Here is a 20,785-nt window from a genome sequence, read left to right on the forward strand (position 1 = left end):
ATTGTTTTGTTTCAAAATTTCTATCAACTGCACTTTTTTTTCTTTTTGTTTTTGTTTGTTGCTCTTTGTTATTTTTTGATCAATGACTTGGGTGAAGATATATAAAAGGTAAACTTAACAAATATCATATAACACAAAGCTTTCAGAGACAGTGAACACAATAGCTAACAGAATCAATTCAAAAAGGTCCTGACAGGCAATGATGATGGGCCAAATCTAATAGGAGCAAAACTACCTAGGATCCACGTAGAGAACAACATTGGACCAAAAAGTCAAGTACAAATGCATGGGGTGGGAAAGATACAGTTTAGTAAAAGCACCTGTGTGGAAAGGACTTGATGGTTTTAGCCAACTGTAACCGCAATACCAATCAGACCATGAGACAGTTCTTCTCATTCATCTCTGGACACCCAGCACCGGGCACACTCCCTGGCCCACTGCAGAAATTCGGCAGACGCCCGCCCAATGAAGGAGCAGAGGAAAGCAGCTGCCACAAATGCTGCCTGGGTTTAGGCTGCTTAGAAGAAGCCAATATAGAGTTATCATCTGATTAGACGACCCTAAAAGTTTATGACATCTGTTATGGGAACCATACTGTAAGAGGGACATGGAAACTAATTCGGAGAAGCAACTGAAATTATAAGGAGTTTAGATAGCTCTCCTATGAGAATTTGTTGAAATTCTTTTTCATTCTGAGTTGAAATCTTAAGAGTCAGAGCTGCCAAATGATAAAACAGGTTTCTCTGGAAAGTTAGATCCTTGTCACTGGGGTTAACTAATAAAGGGTGATATTAAAAAAAAAAATCAAGAATTAGAAGAGAGAATGGACTAGACCTTTCAGTCCCTTCCAACTTTGAAATTCTTCCAAATATGCAATCTTACCCCAATGTTTTGTTTTTTTTTTTGTGAGGCGATCAGCCCTGTGCTAACATCTGCCAATCCTCCTCTTTTTTTGCCGAGGAAGACTGGCCCTGGGCTAACATCCGTGCCCATCTTCCTCCACTTTATATAGGACGTCGCCACAGCATGGCTTGCCAAGCAGTGCGTCGGTGTGCGCCCAGGATCCGAACCAGCGATCCCCGAACCAGCGAAGCCCGGGCCGCCGCAGCGGAACACGCGCACTTAACCGCTTGCACCACCAGGCTGGCCCCACCCCAATGTTTTTTAAGTTTAGAAAGTCAGAAAATTATCAAAACAAGAAAAAAGTCGACTATGAGCAGGAAAACACCATAAAAATACCACTGGGGTCCAGTGTTACATGAGTGATGAGATATAGTGGGAAATGCCTTGACTTGGGAATGAGACTGACCTGAGTCCACTCCCAGCCACACTATTACTGGCTATGTAACTATGAGCAGTGTGTCAACAAGTATTTATCGGGCACAAACTAGGTGCCAGTCACTGTGCTAGGTACTGAGGATATAACAGATAACAAAAAAATCCCAGTTGCTGTCCTCATGGAGCTCCTAGCCTAGCAGTAATATGAACAACCTATTACGTACAATTAACTGTGAGGATGTCGGGTGTTGCCCGAGAGAATTGCCATTGGAACCCAGAGCACAGGACCCCAACCTGGTCCAGATTAGCTAACTCTCTCTAAACCTCAGCTTGCTTAATCTTCCTAGCTGAATTATAGAGTGGATTAAAAGAGAAAATAATTATAAAGAGCCTAGCAATAGTTGGCATATAGTAGGTGCTCAACGAATCTGGGCACCCTCAAGTCTGCTATGCTATAACAAAATTTTCTTCTCTTTTTGCTGACAAAGTACAAGGCCACTCATTTAAAGCACACACTACAGTATCTGCAGAAGGCTGTCTAGGAGTTAGGCACACCTTCAGCAACAGATGACTCACAGCTGGGGGAAAGGATCAAGTTAGAGGTCAATGGGAAAGCAATAGAGCAACATATTAAAACAGTAACCCAGGCTGAGACGGGGTCATCGATTCCATCTGGTATGATGGAGAACAGTCTGCTAGCTTGCCCATGTACATTTGCTTCAGACCAGCAGGATGTTCTCCTTCAACCACAAGAGTGAATATTAGCAAACGACCAGCAAAGTTCAAAAATAGCAGAAAAACAACAGAAACCAATGAGTCCTCCTGCAATCACAAAACCAGCTATCAATGCACAGAGAATAGGATGCTTCTTCCGCCCAACTAAATCAGTAGTTCTCAAAGTGTGGTCCTGGGACCCCAACATGGAAGTAGGAGGTGGCTGGAGATCCTTTCAGGGGTCTATTAAGAGCAAAACTATTTTTATAATAATTCTAAAACATTATTTGTCTTTTTCACTCTCAGTCTCTCAGGAGTGTACAGCGGAGTTTTCCAGACGGCTATACAATATGTGATGATAACATTGCCCTGACAGCTAATGAAATGTGTGCTCATGTATTCTAGAACTTTCTAAGATAAGCACTTTGAGGTACTCAATAATTTAAGAGTACAGAGGGGTCCTAAGACTAAAAAGTTTGAGAAGCACTAAATTAAAAAATTCTGCCCCTGCAAAAATGAAGAGAAGAACTACTGAAGGACTTAATAGGGAAATAGCCCACTCTACTCAATGTGATGTTTGAGAGAAAGATCACACAGTGCAAAGTAGAGGCTATATATGGAGAATTGTCAATTAAATCTGAAATGTAGCCAAGTGAAGAAAAGCATTTTTGGGTATGCAATCAAAATGACAACCGTATATATGGGAAAATAAATTTGAATGTTTCTGATCTCAACCAGAAAGTTCCATTCAAATACATTCTAACAATTTTCATCTTAATTGCACCTCGCTGATCTAGAGAATTATAAAAGACACTGTACCAGTAAGAATTCAAGAACTCAAGGTTAAAACACAATGTGGTTTCCTAACTGCTTTTGGACATGAAAAAAAATGTTCTTTATGCATAATTTCAATTTTCAAATGTTCAGATTTAAAAACTAAAATAGTATATAAAATTTTGTCTGGAATGGAAAACACTGTTGATTTTTTAAAATAAAATAACATTTTCTAAAAACCAGCTTATGAATTGTAACACTAGAGCATCTGTGGTACCTAAGATGCAGTTGGTGAACATAACCTGCAGAAACTCACTGCTCTAAATTGACAGAAGTACACCTACCAAGTGGACAAAGGCAATACTGGCATTCCAAGAAGTAAACTGGATTTCTTTTTTTTTTTTTTTTTTTTAGATTTTTTTTTATTTATTTTTTCCCCCAAAGCCCCAGCAGATAGTTGTATGTCATAGCTGCACATCCTTCTAGTTGCTGTACGTGGGACGCGGCCTCAGCATGGCCGGAGAAGCGGTGCGTCAGTGCACGCCCGGGATCCGAACCCGGGCCGCCAGCAGCGGAGCGCGTGCACTTTAACCGCTAAGCCACCGGGCCGGCCCTAAACTGGATTTCTTAAATTTCCAATGTTATCAACCTACGGCATAGCTTCCTCATAACGTACCCTTAGGTTCTGAGCAATGGGGATGTAATAAAGCTGGCATCAATTATACAAGATCTCTCCTGTTTACTGAGCACCTACAGTATGGCAGGTACTGTGCAAGGTACTACAAACAGAGACAAACAAGACACAGTCCACCTCCTAAAAGGGACACAGAATCTAATGCAGGAAGACCACTGAGTAAAGAAATAACAATAAAACAAATGGTAAAGATGTTAAGGACTGATTACATTCATTGTGGGCAAGAACACAGGGAGAGACCTGCTGGTGGGAGAATTAAAGGACACAGTAGGGAATTTGCCAGTGGCTATCAAAGTGTAAAATGTACATACCCTTCAACCTGGGAAATTCAACCCTTAGATATCTATCCTACAGAAATACATGTACACTACAACACATGTACACAGAGGTTCACTACAGCATTGATATAAAAGCCAATATTTAAAATAACCAAATGCCCATCAACAGAAAAATAATAAATCAGTCTCCAAACCATGAAATATTATGCACCAGTCACAAAACATAAGGTAAATATGCATGTATTAACATGGAAAGATGTTATGTGACCAAAAAAATCAAGGTGCACAATAGGTACAGTATGATTTAGGTAAGAAAAAAATTTTTGCATATTTACATTTTTATGTAAATAAGTGTACAGAAAACAACCTAAAAGGATACTAACAGAAGTGTTCACAGGGGCCATCTCTAGGCAGGGGAATGGAAAGGGGGTCAGCGCAGTGACAGAGAACTTTCATTTTTTCTGTGCATGTGAGAGGAAGATCAGCCCTGAGCTAACATCCGATGCCGATTCTTTTTTCTTTTTTTTTTTTTTTTTTTTTGCCGAGGAAGATTGGCCCTGAGCTAACATCTGTGCCATCTTCCTCTACTTTATACTGGACGCCGCCACAGCATGGCGTGACAAGTGGTGCATCAGTGCGCGCCCGGGATCTGAACCCGGGAACCCCAGGCCGCTGAAGCGGAGCGTGCGCACTTAACTGCTCGAGCCACTGGGAACTTTCATTTTTTACTCTACTTACGCCCTGTTGGTATTTTTTACAATGACAATGTATTCACGTATAACTTGTGTAATCAAACACAACACACACACACACACACACACACAGTGCAGTACGACAAGGGCTACTGCATGATGGAGGTCAGCACAAAACCTGATAGGATTCTGGGGTTGGGAAAGCTGAGCTCCTATCTAGCTACTCCTCCTGTCAAAGAGGGCTCTGGCCCTGGGTCCAGTAACCAGGTTCTCCTCTCTTTACCTCCTCATCTACAGTAGAGAGAACACAGGGGACCACATTAGCTTTACCAGGTTGCCATGATGACTCACCCTCTGATAGCCCCGTGCCTTCGTTCATAGTAGTCACATTGCCTGGCATGTCTTTCCACATTCTTTTCTGCCTACTAAGACCAAAATCATTCTTCAAGGCCCAGCTCAAATACCACCTCTTCTGTGAAGCCCTCAACAGCCCCCAACTTGGTATTCACTGTTTCTTCCTCTATGCTCCCACAGCACTCTGCTTGTATCTCTTTTAAAGTATATTTCCTTCTACTGTGCATTTATAGCCAGTCTCCCGAGTAATCTATAAACTTGAGCGCAAAGACTACACTATTCAACTCTTAATTGCCTAAGAGTTTTGGGTATATTGAGATTCATTAAAAGTATATGTCCTGGGAAGAAGAAAGGGAGGGAGAGAGAAATTTAGAACATTAAAATCTGTATAAATATGAAAAGCCCTTTAGTTAGGATTCAAGACTGACTGAAAGACATCAGATTCCTCACGATAGCACTTCCTGGTGCACTGAGGAATGGATGTAGGGACAATCATACTATCATTTGATGAGTACTTTCTATGTGCCAGGTACTGAGCTAAACACTTGCAATTACTTTCATCTAATCTTCACAATAACCCTGTGAAGGAGGCACTATTTCTTTACACAGATAACACACCTGAGGCTAAGAAAGGAGAACTGATTTATTTAAGGTCATGTGGGAATCACACCAATACCTGTCCAACCTTTGGCATTTTCTAAACAGTAAAGCTATCAGTAATGGCAGCCATGGTCAGTTTTCTTTGGGCCTTGAGAAGAATAATACAGAAAAGAGTTAACATAACAGGCCTGATCTTCAGAAGGGCCTGGTCCTAGGCTGGTATCTGGGAACTTGGCTTTTGAAACATTCCTTAAATGATACAGTTGTTTTGCCCACCTAGGGCACCGAACATCTGCTTTCCTCCTGGGACCTGGAATTTTGATAGCTGTTGCTGGCAGAGAATGCCTACATGACCTGTCCTCAATAAATACCCCTGGACTCAGAGTCTCAAATGGGCTTCCCTGGACAGAAACACTGCACATGTGTTGATTATTTCACTGCTGGAGAAAGGAGCATGTCTGCCTGACCCCTCCCAGCGAGAGAGAGAAAACACAGGAAGCCTGTATGTGAATTTCTCCAGACTCTGCCTTATGTGTCACTTCCCCTTTGCTGATTCTGTTATGTACCCCTGAGTACCACTGACTCTGAGTCCTAGTGATTTCCCACTAGAAAGTCAGTTATCCTGGGACTGCTGACCCAAATCACAAAAACCAAAGCAGAAAAAAACCACAAAAAACAGAACAAAAACAGCAAATAAAACACCTCAGAGGAGAAAGAGTATCAGCAAAACAGAGCCTTACTTCTCTGGATTGTCTGGAAACTTGATCCGCAACTCTTGGTTTTTGTATGATCTTTTCTCAAACGTGAGGATCATTTTCTTCACTGAGCTTTCATCCAATGGTTCCTCCTGGTATAAAGGGACAAACGCAACAATTTCATCCAAAGGGATTTCTTATTCACTAATCACTACTTTCCTGTGGCTCTTACATGCCATTCTGCCACTCACCTTTCTGGGTTAACTGTACAGTACTTACTTTCATCTTGCCCACTAGAATGAGGGTTAAGGGTCTACATCACATGCTACTTTCTATCACTCTGTGTGCCCCACATTTAGCACAGGAAGTTCAATTTAAGGTGTTAAAGACTCACTCATTCAAGAAATATCTCTTGAGCATACTATACGGCATGAAGTAAGCAACAGTATTAGATAAATATTATTTAGTATTTACCTTGTCCTTCTCCTTTGTTGTACGTAAGATAACACTCAGAGGTTTAAAAGAACTGGCTTAAGGTCAAACCCTGAGTTGTGACAGTGGCCGTCAATCTTTTCCCCACACCAGGGGTCAGCAAACTATGGTCCACAAGCCAAATCCAACTCACCGCCTATTTTTGTACCGCCCGTAAGATAAGAATGGTTGTTAATTAGCAATAGACACTGCTCTGCGTTTCTTAGACATTACTGTACCTGTCCTTACTAGCTGCTGAGAAGGGAATCAGACAGGTACTTGGAATCTCAATATGGACCAAGAATTTAGTAACCTCGCTCTGAAGAAGCATAAAAAACTTAGTAGACCATACAGAGCTTTCTTACTTCATACACTGGAATAATACCTACAAAGGTAAATAAAATGAATTTTTGAAAACTCAATCATTTTCCTCCAAAAAATCTACACTAAAATTTCAGGAACGTTTTCTCCTCAGTTTATTCTCCAGTTTAACGTAATGTGCTGCAATGCATTCTGCCTCCCTAACACTCTCCCAACTCCTAGCTTCATAGCTCTGTAGTCGTTAACCATAACTCACACCTAACAGCAATAAAGAAACTGCTATTAAGAGAACCTGAAATAGATTATTTTCGAAAGCACTGAATCAACCCATAATCCTGTAAGTACTCAAAAATGTTAGCTATTATTTTATTAAATTTCGATAATCATATATTGGGTTGTGGGTTTTTTTTTTTGTGAGGAAGATTATCCCTGAGCTAACATCTGTTGCCAATCCTCCTCTTTTTGCTGAGTAAGAGTGGCCGTGAGCTAATATCCGTGCCCATCTTCCTCTACTTTATATGGGACACCTGCCACAGCATGGCTTGACAAACAGTGCGTCGGTCCGCGCCCAGGATCCAAACCCCTGAACCCTGGGCTGCCGAAGTGGAGCGCATGAACTTAACTGCTATACCACCAGGCTGGCCCCATATATTGGGTTTTAAGTGAGAGATACCTATAAATTCATCTTGAGCAGGACACATTTCTTAGATTTTATCAACAACTCCTGGACCCTGAGGTACTCTGTCAGACCTCCACCCCCTCCCCAGTGTCCACAACTTAAAGAGAGGTTCCCTGACATGGCAAGAACTGAAGTCAGTGCCCTGGCTCAGTTAGGACCCAGAGTCCAACGTTATTTTGCTGAATATAATCCTCAAACCCTCACCAAGTTCAATTGATTCTACCACATAAGTCTTTCCTGAATCCATCCACTTGGCATTTAGAATAAAATCCCAAATCCTTCACATGACCTATATAAGGAAGGTCTAGCAGGATCTGGCCCAGATATTCTCTCCAACCCCAAACCAGGGCAAATACCCCTGTCAGTGACCCATGTCTACTTGTTCACTGTTGACTCTCCAGTGCCCATTATAGTGCCTGGCATACAGCAGGCATCCAGTGAAGATCTGTTGAAGGAAGAAAAGCAGGCAGGGAGGGAGGGCAAAAATGTTACCTGTATCTCTCAAGGTCAGAGAGATGACCTAAAGAGATGAGGTACAGAATATTGTTTACTATAATCTATATGACACTATATTAATGTAAGCTGTTACTGTTACTATTAGCAATAAGCACAATGTACCCAACTTACCACTAGGATTTAACTAAAATAATCTAAATTTCTAGGAAAAGGTTAAATCACTTTTAAGCAACCTCCACACACACTGCTTTTCTTTCCCTTAGCTAACGTCTTGCCCACCCTGTAGAAAACACCTTACTAGTGTTGATACAGCTCTCACAGGATTCCCAACGTCTTAGCTTCTCCAGGGTTTGGCCTTCCCTCCTTTAATTTCTCTCCAACACTGAGGGAAAACTGAATTATCAGTCTTAGTCATCGGCCACAGCAGTATCTTCAATAGCTCAACGTCAGAAACCAGAGGGAGATTTCAGCAAGATAAATGCTGGTGATGTAGTACAAAAAAGGACAATAATATTTTACAAGTTCATGTGACTTCACAGGGGCAAACATCACTTGTTTTTCATCAAATAGGACTTTGGTGGCAGTGAGAAAATAACTCCTGGACCTGTAGCCTTCCATGTGTCATTTTTACAAAGTGATCTCTTTTTCCCTGTCCCTTAACAGAAGGGCTGGTCTCCCAGCCTAGAATTGTCTCCCAAGCTAGAAACCACTTACCCATGACAGCTACTATCCTAATCCTCCAGTACCAGCCTTGCCCTACACGAGAATTATACCTGCCAATTAAGTGCTGCTGCAAGGCTAACAGATTGAGCAGAAGCTAGTGAGGAGGGAGGGCGAGAGGACATGCTACACACCCTGTTTGTCTAAGCCCGACAGGGCTGCTGCCCTCAGAGAGGAAATTCAGGACTGTCTTTCACCACAGATTTCCAAAGTGTCACCATCTTTTAGGAGCAGACCCCCAAATTAGCACTGGTACAAATCCTAATGAGGAGAGACTTATTGTCATAACATAGTAAAGACCTTTTTGGAATACGAATCAATTTTTTTTTCTCTCAGATTCACACTCCAGCTTCATTTTTTAAATCCAAACTTAGCATCATGTCTTTGAGGGAACCAAAAAACAGCTGGCTTTCAAGAATCTATTTCCATAATTCATATTGAACAAAATGCCTCAGTGAAATAACATACAAGTTAACACTTAAGGATTTAAAAAGACACAAAGGTAAGGTCATTTTATTTTTAATCACTGATATTTTACCTCTACTCTTTTCAGCTTCATTCATTTATTCATTCAATAAATATTTATTAAGGGCCTACCAAGAGCCAGGCATTGCTCTGAGTGCTACAGATACAGCTGTAAGCCAGTCCCTCTTTTCACAGGAGGTTGGGGAGAGGACAACAAATGAGTAGAATAAACAAACAAGAATTTCAGATCATAATAAGTGCTGTGAAGACAATATACAGAATAAAGTGATAAGAGAATGAGAGAAGAACTTGCAGGGCTACGTCAGAGATAGGAAAGACTTCTCTGAGGAGGAGACATCTGAACTGAGACCTGAATGAGAAGAAATCAGCCTGAAAAAGCTGGTTTAGAGGACAAAGAACATTCCAGCAGATGGCACAGAAGTAAAAAACGTCCAGAGGCAGGAAGGAATGCAAAGGCCCTAAGGCATGTCGAGGAACAGCAAACAGAAAGGCACTTAAGCATCTCTTTCCCTAAACTGTATTTTGTGTCACACCTAAACATCTAATCCCTTAGCTCTCCCTTGAACTTCTCCACCTCTGTGGCTTTGCTAATGCCATTTCAACTGCCTGAAAAGCCCTTCTTCCACTCATTTGATAAAACTCTACTCCTCTTTCAGACTACTGACTACATTCAAAGATATGAGTGCTTTCTATGTGTCCTCTGTATGGTCTAGGAAGTGTCCCTGACCCTCCTCAGTCAATAATCAATAGCCCCACAGTTCAGTGCTTGGGCCTCATTTATAACACATAATTCAGAATAATTTTAAAAACTCTGTCTGTAATGTTCTTTACACTTTGCAAAATGCTTTTCCAACTCCATTATCCCATTTAACCTTCACGTCAACACTGTGAAGTAAGTATTCTTAACCCCATTTTATAGATTCAGCTGGGAAGTTCAGAGAAATCTGGCCCAAAATTACACTCTACAGATCCTGTGTCACGGCCAGCCAACTCAGTTCCCAGTCTATCTCTGCACCTTACCTCTTCCTCTTCCTCTTCCCCCTCTCTGTCAATAATCTGAAGCAGCCTTTTTTTGTCATCATCTGCTTCTTCTACCACAGTAGTCATTTCCTCTTCCCGATAGCGGCCACGTTCTCGAGTACCAGCTTGTTTCCGACGCATTTTCAGTTCTTCCTCTTCATCATCCCGGGGACGTTTCGTGCCTCTATTGGGCTGAGAAAGAGGAAAAAAAACACAGGATTTTAGAGCTGGAAAAGACATAGAAGGGCATACATTGCAAATATTCTAAAAGCTTTCAGGAATTCCCCAACTGAAAAGCACCATACAATTTCTCCCACAAAATGGAGTAAAGTTCTAAGCAGCTATTTTTCAGACCCTTAATGATTCTATAAATACACAATTAAAGTCACCTACAAGGTAGTTGGCTTTTTTTTCTAAAGAATTTTTCACTATGCAAAGTTTTACCACTTCACAAAAGTTCCTGTATATACAGAAATCCCAGGGAACAAAGCCACTTTGAGATGGGGACCCTGGGTTAGGCTCAATTGACTAGTTAGGATACAATCCCCAACACCAATCCCTTAGCATGTGGTTTTAATTCATGTCTAAGAAAGATTACAGTCACAAGTAGTTCAAACAGAGAATATTACATATGTAACTTTCAAGGGTCTACTGTACTCCAAATTCCTACTTTAAGGAAGAAGAGAGTAAGGCCCAGAAGTCAGGTATTACCCAAGGTCACAAAACCAGCAGCAGCACTGAAAACAGAATTGGCACTTCCTAACTCCTACTCCAGGGCTCTTGCCACCATACTGTCAGGATCTCATTTTGCCTCTGACACTGCAAGATCCCCAGAACTTACTCATCTTATAACTGGAAGTTTGGACCAAAAGGTTGCAAAGGTTCTTTAGTGAAAGAATTCTAAATTATAATAGTGCTAAACAAATATATACAATTATTATATAAGGTAATCCACATGATTCTATCTTCCCCATCACAAAACATTTGTGTTAGGCTCTTCAATGAGCTTTTCTTTATCTGTTATAATAACTGCACACACCAACAGTGTGGTAGGTGCGATGTGGTACGTTACTACCAAACAGAAGAAAATGCCACATTCACTGCCAGCTGGCTAAGTTGTTTCGTGATAACAGACAAATTTCTATTATACAAATTTCTATTTCTATTATCTCACCTTGTGACTTATAACCCACACTGTTACTGAACTCCTCTATCCAGTGGTGCAAAGTCATTCCTTCTAAATTCATATACGCTGCTGGTTCCACATACCAGGTGCTTCAGTAAGTCTAAGCATATGACACTGCTTAGAAAACTCGCATTAGACAATTTGGTTTGAGGGGTACCACCTGCTATTTTTCACTCTGTTCCTAGCCACCCTGGGGTAGATTATAATTTCAATGATCACACTCTATTTCCATAAACACAAAAATTACAAAAACCTATTGCAATCATAACTGGTCTACATCAGAAGAAAAAAAAAAGTCAACATGTCAGTAACCATGGACTACAAGAAAAATGAGGTAGTGGTTTTCATGTAAGAACGGGAAGGAAAGGTAGCTTGATCCTAAAGGAGGGCAGGCTTCAAACTAGAAATCTGTAGCTCCCCAGCAGGTAAGGAACTTCAGCCCCCTGGGAGCACTAATTCTTTCAGGCTCATAAAACAAGCCCTGCTGCGATTCTGATTAGCATGAGCCTGCTACGGCAGCCAAGTCAAAGCATGAGCTCCATAGTGCTCCACGGAAAGGAGGTTTCTGGATTGTTTATCTCTGAGGGCAGAGAGAAAAGGCAGTGGACCACAATTAAAAGGAGAAAGCTAAATACCGCCTCAGTTAAGAAACGCAAAATAGAAGAACACTGGCAATGTCTCTTTTAAATGCATCTTCCAATCCACTTCTTTAAAACAAACACTTCAGAGGTCGGGGAGGAGTTTCATTTTTACCTCTAATAATTTCCACTGAAATAGCAATTTCCTTCTGCAGAACTTAAGGCATCTCTTTTAATCTTCACCACATCTCTAGGGAAGAGAGGTAGTTAACAGTTCTATTTTATAAGCAGAGAGACAGGATGTCTGAGATCCTTTAATGAACTCTTGCAAAGACAACCTGGTGCCTTCTAAAAGTTGAACCTGATCTCTGGGAAGTTTGCTAATCTACCAGGATTCCAGAACCCTAACTGGACAGATCTGAGGGACTTCAGGCAAGAACATATACCCATAAATACGTCATAGAAGACTTTGGCGAAGTTAAAATAATATTTGTTAAACCATTCCTTCAACAAATAATTTACTAAAAAATTCCAAGGCTTGAAGAGTCCTCAAGTAACCAGCTGGCCTAGCAGCAGTCCCAGGTTTCCATTAGGATAATGTCTAAACGAGGATGTAGCCAAGGACAGGGCCAGTATGGATTCTTGAGACAAGAATAGCTTTGTTAATCTTTATGAAAGTCTAAGTGCAACATCCCTAAGAGAGCAACGTCTGGTTCACCAACTGTTTCTCCAACTCCCTTCCCCCTCACACAGGGTACTAGTCCTCTCACGACAATTCTGTGGCAGAGCATAGCAGAACCCATTAAGATGCTCTGACATGGCTCCCTCTCCAACATTGTCAGCTCCCACCTCCCTCTCCAACAGATGGGTAAGCCGTTCAAAGGCCCTGATATATTTTATTTCAGCATTTTTCTCTCCCAAGGCAAAATTTTAAGAACTTCTGTTCTTTTCTTCTCTTCTCAACCCTCAAATGTCTCTTTTTCAGATACACTCCAAATAGAGAAGTTTCTGCTCATTTCCGAAATTTGACCACTCTGAATAATATCAAAGGTTAGGATTCAGTTATTTAACAAATATTTATTAAGTACCAACTATGTATAAGGCACTGGTGCTAGGAACAAGGGACATAAGTGTGAATAAGACAAACATTATTTTGCTGTCACTGGGCTTAACAGTCTAGGACATAGCTGTCCAATCAAAATATTAATGTAAGCCATAGATCTAATTTTAAATTTTTTAGTAGCCACATTTTAAAAAGTAAAAAGAAACAGGTGAAATTAATTTTAATAATATATTTTATTTAACCCAATATATCCAAAATAGTAACATTTCAACATATAATCAATATAAAAAATTACTAATACAATACAATACCTTCTTTTTTTTCATACTAAGTCTTTGTAATTTGGCAGATGTATTTTACACATATGATGTAGCCCAACAGAGACCTAGCTCCATTTCACGTGCCCAGTTAGTGGCTCCATACTCCAATATGGTCTAGGGGATTTTCATCCGAGGGGTTCCTGTTCCCTGATAAAGCCAAAATGGAACTGTCTTTCCAGCAACAATGAATAAAATATGGACTCATATAAAGCTGAAGTCTTGTTTTTGAAAGGTCCCCACTAAAAACTGTGAAGTTAACAACACCCTGACCCAGATATTAACTTCTAGATTATATCTACCCATATTCACCACTGAGAGAGTGATCAGTTATACAAAACAAAGCAAGAACTTGTAATTGGGGAAGAACCTTGGAGCTGTCAAACTGATTTCAGTACAAAAGAGCCAAAGGGCTCTGGATCCAGAAAGGGAATATAACACTCACAGCCTGTCAGAGAGGTCAACAGCTCAGGCCCAAACTCTCCTTGTGTCTTACAGATCCAATCCCAAAAAGATTAAGCCATTCTTACCAGCCACCTTTGGAGATTAATTTGTTGTAGTATCTGAAAGGTGTTTGGAATCCCTCAAGATGAAGGAATGACAAAAGAAACTGTTCTTAATAAAGTCATTTCTCTCCTTCTGCTGCCCACAGGACTAGAGAAAAAATGATTAACTTTTAACTTCTGATGTACCAGAACATCAGCCTTTAAAGATTTTTACAATCTTCTACATTCCCTGCCTTACTCCCAATAGGTGGTGTGTGGTATAAATGCTCACTAAGCATTTGCTACCATCCAACCACACAGCCAGTAGTCTTTCTAGGATACATAAAAGATTCCCATTTACTCAAAGTTTATAGTAAGCTTCATGATTACATAAATAAGGTGCCTTTACTTTCCAAAAATCTTGAAGCTTATTGTGTGTGTATGCGTATGTGTATGTGTGAAATTTTATATATATATATATATATATATATATATATATATATATATATATATATATACCTCCATCCCCTGGAAATAGAAATCAAGACATCTCCATGAGAGCTTTGAAAGAGTTGAAAAATTAAATAAGCAATTTGACTGGGATACTCCCTGTGTACCCAGACAATATCCAACCTAAGCTTTAGGTTTCATTTTTCCCTCTCTCCCTCTCTCTCTCTTTTTTTTTTTTTAATTAAAAAGCAGTGAGAAGCTGTAGCTATAATGAGGGGCTGTGGAAACATGCAGTTATATTGGGCTCAAAGTAATGTACCATAGGAAGAGGCTACATCACCAGAACGAATCCTAAATTAAAACTCCACTATGAAACCAACTCCATTTCCTCTGAGCATGCAATCTATATTAACGTATTTATGGTCTGTCTCGACCTCAATTAGAGTTGGGGGTGGGGGGAAAGTAAGGGGACTTCTATAATAAGCAATAATGGTATCATTATGATAAATTATGAAAACACACTGCAATTATTAATGTGAAGAGCACATCTGCACCAGGATATAACAGTGCAGATGTGTATTGTGGGGGGAACGTCTAAATATAGCCCAATATTCCAAGTTACTTGGCTAAGAAAGGGAATAATTTTCATAAAATATTCTTTCATGCCAATGGAAGAAAAATATGTTCAATTCTATTAAGGAAAGGAAAAAGTCAAAGGAAATCTTCTATAACCTTACAATAAATCAGGAATTCTTTACCTAGCACCAAGAAGCTCAGATAACTTCAGGAAAGGGCCTTCCAAGTGGGGCCATGAACTGCTGTTTCCTAAATATAAAACAATGGGAAACACTCAGAAATTTGAGCTGAAAGAGAGAATCTAGTTTATCCCTCTTCATAGCAATAGGGAAATCTGAGCCAGTGGGTTTAAGCAACTTGTCTGTGGTGGGCAACAACACAAGGCTTCTAATTCTCAATACAGTGCTTTTCACCATACTAACTAGTCATTCCTAACCTGTTTGCAATGGTGATATCCTATATGGAGAATAAGTTCTAGAGTCGGATTTTCCTAAATTCAAATCCTGGTCTCTCTACTAGTATAGCAGCCCTGGAAAATAACTTACCCTTTCTAGTCTTGACTTTTCTCAATCTATAAACTAGAAACAATAAGCACTATCACACAGACATTTATGTATATATGTACATATATACACATACATATATGAACATAAAAGCCAATGTTTCCAAAGTGCCAAGCACAATTTGGCCCATACAAGACAATACATGTAGCTTCCCAGCTCTCTTTGACACACCTGATTCAAAATTAAAGAACCTCAAAGTTGGAAGGGGTGTTGATTTAATAGGTTTTAAAATGACAATCCCTTTTTTAATGTCAAACTGTTTGACAGACCCCACGCCCAGTGGCACTTCTTAGCATCCAGTGATTGAGAAAAGATACAGTGACAAACAAATACATCACTATCTATTTGGTAATATTTTTCATTGAATTTGTGTTTTTTAACTCCTACATTTAAGATAGAGAGATTGATTTTGAAAGAGATTCTGAGAGATTGAGATCCATTCTACAGAAAACGCTTGTGTACATCTGGATCCACAACTTTATGCAATAATTCTGAGGCACTAGAGACAGTCCAGTCTTTAGGAACCTTTGATCTAATCTAATCATATACCTGAGGTTTGAATCCTCTTTAAAATATGTCTGCTAGGCATAGGCTGGGGCTTTCCTAACACTTCTGGTGACCAGAAACTTTCCTCTTCCCTAAACTGTGCCCCCTCCATCTTTGGATCTCTTAGAGTTTATTAAACTGAAAAGAAACCTTTCAATTTACAATTTTCTTCTCTGGTCCCTAATCCTTCTCCTTAAAGTGATACAAAACAGGTTTAGTCTCACTCTCACATTGGCCCAGTGGCGTAGTGGTTAAGTTCGGCGCACTCTGCTTCAGTGGCCTGGGGTTCGTGGGTTCCGATCCCAGGCACGGACCTATACTATTCATCAAGCCATGCTGTGGCAGCAACCCACATACAAAATAGAGCAAGACTGCCACAGATGTTAGCTCAGGGCCAGTCTTCCTCAAGCAAAAAGAGGAGGATTGTAAACAGATGTTAGCTCAGGGCCAATCTTCCTCACCAAAAAGAAAACAAACAAACAAAAACTTTATGTTATTTCAAGACAGTAATCCTATTTCTTCCTCTCTCATTACCTTTTCTTTTTCAGAATTAAACACTTTCTATTTGGGGGGTGGGGGTGCATGCAACACAAGGGAACAAAGGGAGGTATATACATAACTAAATTCCTTCCTACCATTATTTTGGGATTTCATAATTTTAAACCTTTCTGATATCTCTTAAGATAATTAGACATATGGAAAGTCACAAACTCAAGCTTGTAGATGGATTGGTCTAACCAATTTGAAATGCTCAGAAATCATCTGCTGTTAACCTCGCCTGATTACATTTTGTCAGGATAAAAGGAGTTTTCAAACATTCATTTTTACCAGATGGTAGTGAGTGGTCTAACCCAGAAGTTACAGATGAGCTGCAGTAATGAGTTTTCCCTTGCCTTTCCTGGCTGCACATTCACTGGTGACATTTTACAACGAGGACTTCTGGCTCAATCAATATTTGCAGGCATGAAACCTGCCAAAGTTAACATCAGGGCTCCCTTGCAAATTTGCTTAAGGCACCAGAACTGAAAAAGCTCACAATCTCTAATGCTGCAACTACCATCAGCCACAGTTCATAATTAGGGATCAAAGTCATCAGAGACAGAAAATTCTACCCACATCAAAGGGTTGTTGTGATGATTAAAACACCTTACAAAGGGGTCCTATGTAACCTATAAAGTGCTATACCAATGTAAGGGATTATCATCATCATATTTTTAAGAAATATCTGAGAGAAAATTCCAGATATTCTTATATAATTATATATTATGCCTTTGTAAGACTTCAAATTAAAAAAAAAAAATTGATTAATCATGGCAATTACTACCTTTTTTTCTGGAATAAAAGCCAGGTACGAAAAATGCCTCAAAATCTCAAAGCAAAGTTTTTGCAAATATAAAACAGAACCCTCATTTACTTAATTCCCAATAAAAAAAATTTACAGGTACTGAGACCACAGTAATTACTGAAGAATGTGGGTTTTATCAATGTTCACAATGAGAAGGAAAAAAAAATCAATATATCGAAAATTAAAATCACCAACAGTCTCACTTATGGTCTGTAACTTGATTGGCTGACAAATAACATGGATGTGATTTATGATTTAAATCACTAGTCATGAAGACTCTATTTAATCAATTTTTCCTACCACAAAAATTCTTACTCCTTGTTAAAGTCTGAATATATATTCATCGCACCTCCAAAGGGTGTGTAGATTTCTTTTTTAGAAGTACCAACTAGACTTTAGTGTCCATGATTTACTTTGACATCTTCTCTGATTAATTCTGCAGCTGCATCAGAAAGCTGAATGTGGATTCAGTTTCTTTATTTATCAAGGCTAACAGAAGCAGATACTTGTAAAATCATTGGAAGGTAAACTACCTCCATTTTAGAAGACTTATTATGAATGTTTTGTCAGCTACACCAGAACCATCATCATTCATTCATTCACTCAGGAAGTGTTTACTGAGCTAATAGAACCTGAACGTCACTCTATTAGGTGCTAGGGGAATATCAGACATCAATCCAACAACAATAACAACAGAATTGCACTGATATAACAGAAGTAACATAGTACAACGCAAAGAGCAGCAGACCAATAATTAGAAAAATGTGAGTTCTAGTCAAACACTTAAAAGTCACATGACCTTAGATAGATCATCTGACTTATCAGCACTGCATTTATAAAAATGCTCTGCCCTTGCTCTGCTACCTCACAGGATTGTCTTTAGTAAGTCTTTAGTAAGATAAGGGCAAGTAAGATTAAATAAGATGAAGACAGAGCACTTTGAAAAGAAAACAGAGCCTAGGATTCAACTCCTCTTAATGATGGCTAACTGCGAAGTCCCATATATATACAACAGACTTTAAGAGTTACCTAAAAGCAGCTTTTGACAAGGAATATAATCACAATTATGATCACAAAAGAAAAAATACTGAGCAGCCCATAAGCATATAAAAATGGACTTAATCTCATTAGAAATCAGGGAAATGCACATAAAAACCATGAGACATCATCAGATTGGCAAAATGAAAAAATAAAAATCTGGCAATACTATGTGTTGGTGAGGATGTGGAGAAACAGAAACTGTTAAAACCTGTTGATAGGGGTGTAAATGAGTACAGAGCTAACTGGTGATACCTAATAACAGTGAAGATGCATATATTCCCAGACTATCCCAGCACTTCTATTTCTAGGTATATACACATTAGAGAAATTCTCAGACATATGCACAAGGAGATATTTAAAGAACGTTCACTGGAGCATATCTGTAATAAGAACAAAAAGAAAATTTCAATGATCAATGGATACATACATAAGTAGTAATAGTAAAGAAAAAAATGCATGGGAATAATAATTACCAAATTCAGGATGGCGATTGCTTCTAAGAAGGGTAATAAAGAAATGACATTATGGAAGGGAATGAAATGGGATTCCGGAAGGGTACGTAAGAGACTTCAACTGTATTTATAATATTTTATTTCTTAAAAAAAGAAAAATCTGAAGTAAATTCGGCAAAACGGTATGGTTATGCACACACTTGGAGGAAAAAAGGCGGGGACCACTAGAAGCTAGTAGGGAATCATGCAGAACAAGTCATGCCCAACTGACTGTAGTCCCTTGATATTGTTACTGTTGATTAAGGTTAAGGGTTTACCAAACATAAAGGGTACCTTTATCTCAACAAGATCCTTCACAAAGTTATCCAAGCGGGCAGACAGAGAAATGTGGGTGAATGGTAGTACAGCTAGGTAGATCCATAATTGGTTGAACCAAAAGAGTATGAGCAGTGTAGAGTCCTTTGTTTAAATTCAAAATAGCAAATATATAAAGTCCCTGCCAGAGGAAATGTGACTTAAAAACAATTCATTCAGAAAAGAGCTGACAGTTTTAGTAAATCTCAAATTCAATAAATCAACAGGATGAACAACTTTAATCTTTTTTAAAGCTAATGTGTATTAAGGATGCACTATTAGAAGCATAACATCCAAATCAGCTACAGTCCCATAGCACTGAGTTAGCCACCACACTTTAAAAGAGACACTACAATTTACATAACCCATGAGCAGGGTAGTACAGGGTCTGGAAACCTTGCTATAGGAAAAACCAATAAGGTAATCAGAAGACTTGGCAAGGGACCCAGAAGTCACCTTCAGTTATTTAAATGATGCCTTGGAATGGGGTAAATACATATAGTGCTACCATGAATGACAGATCACCTTCCTTTCCCCCTTCATTCCAGCTAGAGAAATCCTACTCAGCCGTAAGCCCCAGCTCAAAGGTCACCTTCTCTAAGAGTCTTCCAAATACTCTAGTAAGACCTCTGAGCTTCCTCAGTAGTGTATCATACCTCTATCAGCACACAATACATGCATTAATAAATCTCCGTCTCCTCTACTAAATCATAAGCTAGGTCTTCAAGGGGAGGAACTCTGAGATCTAACCCTTGCACCTAACACCTCAGCACCTAATAGTCCAGCTCATAGTAGGCACTTAACCCATCTTGCTAAATCAATGAGAGACCAGAGAGAACAGCTAAACCAATGAAGTACCCAGGAATCATAATTTACTATTAGCAAATGTATACAATGTATACATATTCTCAGAACTCCTTGGATCATTAAGGTGACTGCAGCCACGCAGAATTCATCTGTTCTGCACCCACATATTTAATCATTTTATGCCACCTTGGGCTAAATTTTATATATAGCTTAGTAAATTTTCTAATGGTGGCACCAAGTGATATTCAGAGGGTAAGAATAGTAAAACAGATTCAGTCAAAGAATATCAGGACAACCTCATAATTTACACATAAATTTCTAAGACTCAAGGAAGTGACAAGACTTGAGACTTAAGCCATAGAACTGGATCAGAAATCTAACTCGCACTTTTGCAGGAGCAGTATACACAACCTCAGTCCCCTCTCCTTAGTCACAATCTCAGAAACTATCATCTCAAAGGCATAATCTGCATCATCTCTCCCTGCTGCCATCATCTTTCAATCAACATTAAAATCCCTTCTGCTACTTTTCTGCCCATACCTTTAGCCAGGAAAGCTCTTTTCTGTAGCTGCTCCTTGCCCGTTTGGAAGTTCACTACCCAGAAGAGCTTAGTGTCATCTGTCTACATGGAGATTTTAGTAAGAACTCCCTCTCCCAGATCATTTGGGGAACCCACACTGAGCCCAAGAGCATCTACCATTAACACTAGTCCACTTTGAATCTTTAAACATTAAATAACAAATTAATATGGCAAAGCTATTTTAAATTATTTATAGTTTTAAACCAAGGC

The 20,785-nt window shown here is 39.4% G+C and overlaps 1 protein-coding gene across 3 annotated transcripts in view; it reads right to left on the reverse strand.

The window, feature by feature from the left end:
* Nucleotides 1–20,785, reverse strand: part of CTNNBL1 (catenin beta like 1) — a 158,824-nt gene that overhangs the window by 119,235 nt on the left and 18,804 nt on the right. For 2 of the 3 annotated variants that reach the window (XM_087445287.1, XM_087445286.1), the window contains exons 2-3: nt 10,233–10,424; nt 6,125–6,231 (exon numbers count right to left, since the gene is read on the reverse strand). In XM_087445287.1, the coding sequence (XP_087301413.1) occupies nt 6,125–6,231; nt 10,233–10,424 (299 nt within the window). Of the gene's footprint in view, nt 1–6,124; nt 6,232–10,232; nt 10,425–15,069; nt 15,092–20,785 lie in introns of those variants that run through there. The other variant, XM_087445288.1, reaches the window with a different exon arrangement.

Source organism: Ceratotherium simum, chromosome 21 (assembly GCF_057802395.1).
Source record: "Ceratotherium simum simum isolate JZ-2026a chromosome 21, ASM5780239v1, whole genome shotgun sequence".
In the NCBI taxonomy this organism is placed as follows: Eukaryota; Metazoa; Chordata; class Mammalia; order Perissodactyla; family Rhinocerotidae; genus Ceratotherium; species Ceratotherium simum.